General features: G+C 48.4%; 1 protein-coding gene across 1 annotated transcript; it reads left to right on the forward strand.

Annotated features, from left to right (window-relative positions):
- Window positions 1–1,067: 1,067 nt before the first annotated feature.
- EEF1A1 (eukaryotic translation elongation factor 1 alpha 1) lies at window positions 1,068–5,684 on the forward strand. The gene is made up of 8 exons (XM_080585449.1): window positions 1,068–1,224; window positions 2,009–2,201; window positions 3,033–3,212; window positions 3,345–3,641; window positions 3,890–4,040; window positions 4,210–4,466; window positions 4,722–4,956; window positions 5,282–5,684. Exons 2-8 carry the CDS (start codon window positions 2,058–2,060, stop codon window positions 5,404–5,406), a joined length of 1,389 nt encoding a protein of 462 aa, XP_080441575.1. The 5' UTR covers window positions 1,068–1,224; window positions 2,009–2,057; the 3' UTR covers window positions 5,407–5,684.
- The last annotated feature ends 634 nt before the right edge of the window (window positions 5,685–6,318 follow it).

The following is a 6,318-nucleotide window of genomic DNA, read 5'->3' on the forward strand; positions in this document are numbered from 1 at the left end:
TTGTTTGTTCTTTCCAAATGCACTTTTATTTTTTAAATCTTCCATGTGGAAAAACACCAAATGGAAACCTTGTGCTTCTGAAACAGTCCTTGCAGTACTAAGCTTGCTGCTCTCTCTGCTGTGCTGAATTTGATGCTGGATGCATCTCAGCTAGGGACACTTGGAGACAAGTGAAAGTGTAGATTCATCAGGTGGGTTCTTTGGTTTGATTTCCTTATTTTTTGTTGGCTGGGGGCTTTTTGTATATTTTTTTGAACAAGAAGCTGTTTTTGTGTTTTACAACTGCCAGCTGGAGACCATGCCAAAAAAAAAATGAATGAGATTATAGTTGGGTATATGTATAACGATTTACAACACAGGTGCATCAAGAAAGATGAAAAGGAATATATGTATGAAGGAGGAAAACAGACCATGTAGGTTTGTTTCCTTTGCAGATCATTTTAAAAGAGCCAACAAAAATACTTGTTCATCTTCTCAGCTTAATTTTGCTTAAAAAAGTGTGTGTGATGTTGAATAATTAATGGATTTTATTCAGTTAGAGGTGAGTAAACCGTGGATTTTCTTACTTCAGTTAGAAGTGAGTAAAGGATGGAGGCAATCCATAGGAATCATGAGGGCTTTTATTTCTGATGGTGTGGGTTGTTCCATGACTCCTTGCCATCAGTTTCAAAAATAATGGGTTAAGGTTGTCAGTGGCTCTCATCAGCAATTTTCACACGTGAAAACACAGAAGAGGGGCACATTGTGCACTTTGGGATTCTGGCACAGAAGTCAGATCCTCGATGCCTCAGTGATTCTTTGGCCACATCTGAAACATTTGGGACGCGAACATTTGGGATGCCTCTCCTCAAGGTGTCTACCTCGATTTGTGCGACTTCTGAGCCAACTTTTTCTTTCTGGGGCTGCAAAAAAAGACCAAAAAAGCTGGCTTTAAAGAAAAAAACACAACGCTGCTGCCTCCTGGGGCTCACTAACCCCCCCCCGTGCCTCTGCTCCCTCCCCGGGGGTCTCGCAGCCCCCTCAGGCCCGTCCCTGCCCCGCCCCCCCCAGGCCCGAGGCCGCCGCCCTGTGCCCGCGCAGCGGGGCCGGGCCGAAGGGGGCGGGGCCGCGGGGCCGCCGGGAGCGGTGACGTGTCCGTTAGGCCCCGCCCCCGGCGCAGGGTATATAAGGGGCGGCGCTCACGCCGTCGGTCTTTTTCGCTCCGGGTTCGCCGACGTCGAGCAGGTGAGGCGCGGCCGCCGCGGGCCGGGCCGGGCCTAGGGGAGGGCAAGGGGGGGGTTGGGGGGGCTGCGGGGCGCGGCCGCCCCCTCGGAGCGCTGCGGGGCAAAGCGGGGCGGGCGGGGGGGCTGGGGGGGAGCCGGGGGGCTGCGGGGCGCCGCTCCGTTATGGGTTCGATGCGGGGTTACGGGGTGCGGCCGGCGGCGTTGTGCCTCGGGGGTGGCGGTGGGGAAGCCCCGGGGGGTCGGCGGGGAGCGGGGCGGGAGGGTTGGGGGTGGGGGGGGGGGGGTCCCGGGGGGCGCCGCCTCGCCCGCGGCGGGGGAGGGGAGAGGTTGGTGGGGGGGGGGGGGGGGGGAGGAAAATGGCGTCCCGCTCTTCCTGCCCGCCGCCAGCGCCACAAAATGGAGGACGCGGCGGGCCCGGGCGGGGTGAGTCACACACAAAGGAGCGGGGCGGCCCCGCCCTCCGCGCTGCCCGCCGGCCTCCGCGGCCCCCTCGGCCCCGCCGCGGGGGTAACTCGAGCCCGAGGAGGAGGAGGGGGCGACGCCGGGGGGCGCTCGGCAGGGGGGCCCCGGTCCGCTGCCGCCCGCCCCGCTCCGCTCCGCTCCTCCCCTCGGCGGGGCGGGGCCGGGCCGCGGGCCTCAGGGCCCGGCCGGGCCTCCCCGGGCAGCCCAGTGCCCCTTCGGGGCTGCGCCCGGCGGGAGGCGCTGCTGAGGGGGGCGGGGAGCGCGGTCGTGAGGGAACCGATCGGCCATCCGGAGGTAACCGGGCTGCTTGTGGAACTCGGCAGGTGTCGACTGTCTTTCTGCCAAAAAGGAAGAACTTAACCAGCGTCGAAAATGGGAAAGGAAAAGACCCACATCAACATCGTCGTCATCGGCCACGTCGATTCCGGCAAGTCCACCACTACCGGCCACCTCATCTACAAATGCGGTGGTATCGACAAGAGGACCATCGAGAAGTTCGAGAAGGAAGCCGCTGAGGTGCGTGGGACTCCCATGGCCAATGAAGTTGTGGGCGTGGGTGAATAAAATGATAAAGTTGCAAAACCATTTAAGTTGCAAAATGGATCAGGGATACAGGCAGTTAATTTGAAATCATCCCCGTGATTAAACAGTGCTAAGGCATGGAATCCACCACAATAGTTGGTTATACTGAAGTTGTGAAGTGCAAAATGGAGGGCAAAGAAAGGTACTCCAGAGCTACGTCCATGTAGTGAACCTTGGAATCGCAACTCAACTGGAGTTGCCAGCTTCAGTCTTGGCCTACATTTAGCTGAAGATAAACCTAATAATCACAACTGTGTTTATCTCTAAAAACAAAGTTATGGATTTTGGTACTTGAACCTGGAGAAAGTCTTCAAATGTTTATTGCTTCTGTACAGTAACAAAATAGCTTTTAATAAGCACATCACAGAATGAAATGCAGTGAATGCTAGGCTGCATGGCTGTTAAAATGCTGATTGCAACGGGGATTACGTTAGTAAGAGAACTAAAATTCATTGTGGACACTTGATAGTAGGACTTGGTCTTAAGAGATCTATCCTAAAGAGGTGATAGTGCAATTAACAAGCTGTCAAGAGGGCCAAACTGTCAACAGGTTAAATAACAGAAAACAGTTGGCATCTCTCACTGGTTGTGCCAAGTGTATCTATGCCAGTCTTGTAAGCAACAGTGACGTTTTTCAGCATAGATCACTTACTATTTTTAGCTTTTCGCCTCTTACCCTGTGTGTAGTTCACGGTCTTTCTGTGATACTGTACATTTACATACTATAAAAAAAGAATAATAATAATTCTATTTTTAAATCTATAGATGGGCAAGGGTTCCTTCAAATACGCCTGGGTCTTGGACAAGCTGAAAGCTGAACGTGAGCGTGGTATCACCATTGATATTTCCCTGTGGAAATTCGAAACCAGCAAGTACTACGTCACCATCATTGATGCCCCTGGACACAGAGACTTCATTAAGAACATGATTACTGGAACTTCTCAGGTAGGGAAAGAGCTAAGGATTTGGGGAGTTCAAGCAGGCTGTTCCTTAGTTGCTTTACTGTGAGGGAGTTCCCCTAATGTCTTGGCATATGTGTAGGCATTATAATGAAGGCTTTTTTCTTTCTTTTCAAAGGCTGATTGTGCTGTCCTGATTGTTGCTGCTGGTGTTGGTGAGTTTGAGGCCGGTATTTCTAAGAACGGGCAGACCCGTGAGCATGCCCTTCTGGCCTACACCCTGGGTGTGAAACAGCTGATTGTTGGTGTCAACAAGATGGATTCCACTGAGCCACCTTACAGCCAGAAGAGATACGAAGAGATTGTCAAAGAAGTCAGCACTTACATCAAGAAAATTGGCTACAACCCAGACACTGTAGCTTTTGTGCCAATTTCTGGTTGGAATGGAGACAACATGCTGGAGCCTAGCTCTAATGTACGTTTTGTATTTCTTTATATTAAAAAATCAAACTTTGCAGGGTTACAGAGATCAGTTGTGCAGTGGGTAAATGCATGTTCTCTTAATAGGAATGATCTGAAGTGCTGAGGTTAAAATCAAGTCCCAGCACTTGACGAGTTCTTATTCTGTAATAATACTCTGGGTGCTGTGGAGACAAACTGCTTCTTTATAGCTTCATGCTGTTGAGTGGGCAGGCAGTGATGCTTGGGCTGTCTTTATTCCAGATGCCCTGGTTCAAGGGATGGAAGGTTACCCGGAAAGATGGCAATGCCAGTGGAACCACCCTCCTTGAGGCTTTGGACTGCATCCTGCCACCAACTCGTCCAACTGACAAACCTCTGCGTCTGCCTCTTCAAGATGTCTACAAAATTGGCGGTACGTGTTTCCAAGTTACTCACTTAACAACAGCACCTAAGGCACGGGACAGATGCAGTTTCTTGCCTGAAAACTGAGTAGAAAATGTAAAATACTTCTTGGAAGTGTTGTCTTCCTGCCTGTAAGGGCATATAATAACTGGATTACTGAGACCGCTTCTCTTTTGCAGGCATTGGTACTGTACCAGTTGGCCGTGTGGAAACAGGTGTCCTGAAGCCAGGCATGGTGGTTACATTTGCCCCTGTCAATGTTACGACTGAAGTAAAATCTGTTGAGATGCACCATGAGGCCCTGAGCGAAGCTCTGCCTGGTGACAACGTCGGCTTCAACGTGAAGAACGTGTCTGTGAAAGACGTTCGCCGTGGTAACGTTGCTGGTGACAGCAAGAATGATCCTCCAATGGAAGCTGCTGGCTTCACTGCACAGGTGACTTTTGCAACTTTGGGAAGATGTTAAAATCTACATCTGGGTTGTGAAATACTAGAATTCTGCCCCCCCCCCCTTTTTTTTTTTTTTTTGAACCAGTAGGATAACCTGTAAAGTGACACAGGCTTGTGTTCTGAGATAAGATTTGCTTTAAGCAAATCAGTGACAGTTATATAAGACACACCAGTCTCTTGTTGGGAGCTTTTCAAACTTATTCCAGTGTTAACTTCATACTTGGCTTTTTTTTTTTTCTAGGTTATTATCCTGAACCACCCTGGCCAAATTAGCGCTGGTTATGCCCCTGTGCTGGATTGCCATACTGCTCACATTGCTTGCAAATTTGCTGAGCTCAAAGAGAAGATTGATCGTCGTTCTGGCAAGAAGCTGGAGGATGGCCCTAAATTCCTGAAATCCGGAGATGCTGCCATTGTTGACATGATTCCTGGCAAACCTATGTGTGTTGAGAGCTTCTCCGATTATCCTCCTCTGGGTAAGGTGTCTTCTAAAACGTGCTTAATGCTGGTCTCTGGAGAAGGTGTCTGATTTCTAGTACCGGGATGTAGTTTTTTCTGTAATAAAACCCTAAAAGTTCTGAATTAAATTGCAATTTCAGAATGGAACCAGAACTTTGGTGGGACTGGGGGTATTCTCTAGATAACATAGCTGGATGTTAATGCTGCAGTCACGTGCAGCTTACTGTCCTCGAGCAGCAGCTGCTCGCTCAGCCAACACTGCGCGTTGATGCCGTGCAGTAATGCTGTGGGATGTGTAGCAGTAGACAAAAGTCATAAAAAACCCCACGTTTTTGTTTGCAGGTCGTTTTGCCGTGCGTGACATGAGACAGACGGTTGCTGTTGGTGTCATCAAAGCAGTTGACAAGAAGGCTGGTGGCGCTGGCAAGGTCACAAAGTCTGCCCAGAAGGCCCAGAAGGCTAAATGAAAATTCTGTACATCAGCTGCCACCTCAGTCGTAATCAGTGGTGGAAGAACGGTCTCAGAACTGTTTGTCTCAATTGGCCATTTAAGTTTAATAGTAAAAGACTGGTTAATGATTACAATGCATCGTAAAAGCTTCAGAAGGAAAGGAATGTTTGTGGACCATTTGTTTCGTGGCAGTTTAAGTTATTAGTCTTTAAAATCGATAAATTTTTTAAAAATGGAAACTTGACCAAAAATCTGTCACAGAATTTGAGACCATTAAAACAAAGTTCAATGCTATGTCTCTGTGTTCTTTGGGTTAATGTTAACTTTCTAGAAAAACCTACATACAGGCCTTGCAGGATAAGAAAAGGATGAATACTCAGTGTGCTCAGAAGTTGTGAAGCAAATACTCACATTTTTTGTTTTGCTGTAGAGTGAATTTCAGCAGAGGATTTACTTTTAGCTGTATCTAAGCCTTAAAATCTCATTTCTGCGGTGCTTTTTTCTTTAAAGGTGGTTTCTAGATTAGATAGCACAACTGCCAGGTAACAGCTGCAGTATGTGGTGCATTCTGTAGTGCATTGAGTAAACCAAGAAAACTTGCTGTCAAGAGGTAATAGTGTGAACAGAAAAAAAATTGCATAAGCAACAGAATCACATTAGGTTTCCAGTTAGTTTTGTACATGTGTTTTTCTGATGGTAACCAGAAGATGTTTCTCTTGGAGAACTGGTTAACTGTCATGTAGAGATTTTTAGCGGTTAAACACTTCAATCTAAATGGCTTTCAGTACATTGCAGAATGTACTGAATGTACTGCAGATAGCTGCATTTCCAAAAACAAGCAAAAACATGAAGTTTGAGGATCCTTTGAGATATGTCAGGCAATCTCTGAAGGACCCCCCCATTTCAGCATTTTGCTGAGTTTTTATTT

This window comes from Anser brachyrhynchus (assembly GCF_964034855.1).
Source record: "Anser brachyrhynchus genome assembly, chromosome: 3".
In the NCBI taxonomy this organism is placed as follows: Eukaryota; Metazoa; Chordata; class Aves; order Anseriformes; family Anatidae; genus Anser; species Anser brachyrhynchus.

Bases quoted from the DNA above. Each gene is read 5' to 3' on its own strand.
- EEF1A1 (XM_080585449.1), top strand. From the start codon at position 2,058: ATGGGAAAGGAAAAGACCCACATCAACATCGTCGTCATCGGCCACGTC. The intron at 2,202-3,032 runs GTGCGTGGGACT...TTAAATCTATAG, and splicing joins TCGAGAAGGAAGCCGCTGAG to ATGGGCAAGGGTTCCTTCAA. The intron at 4,467-4,721 runs GTGACTTTTGCA...TTTTTTTTCTAG, and splicing joins CTGCTGGCTTCACTGCACAG to GTTATTATCCTGAACCACCC.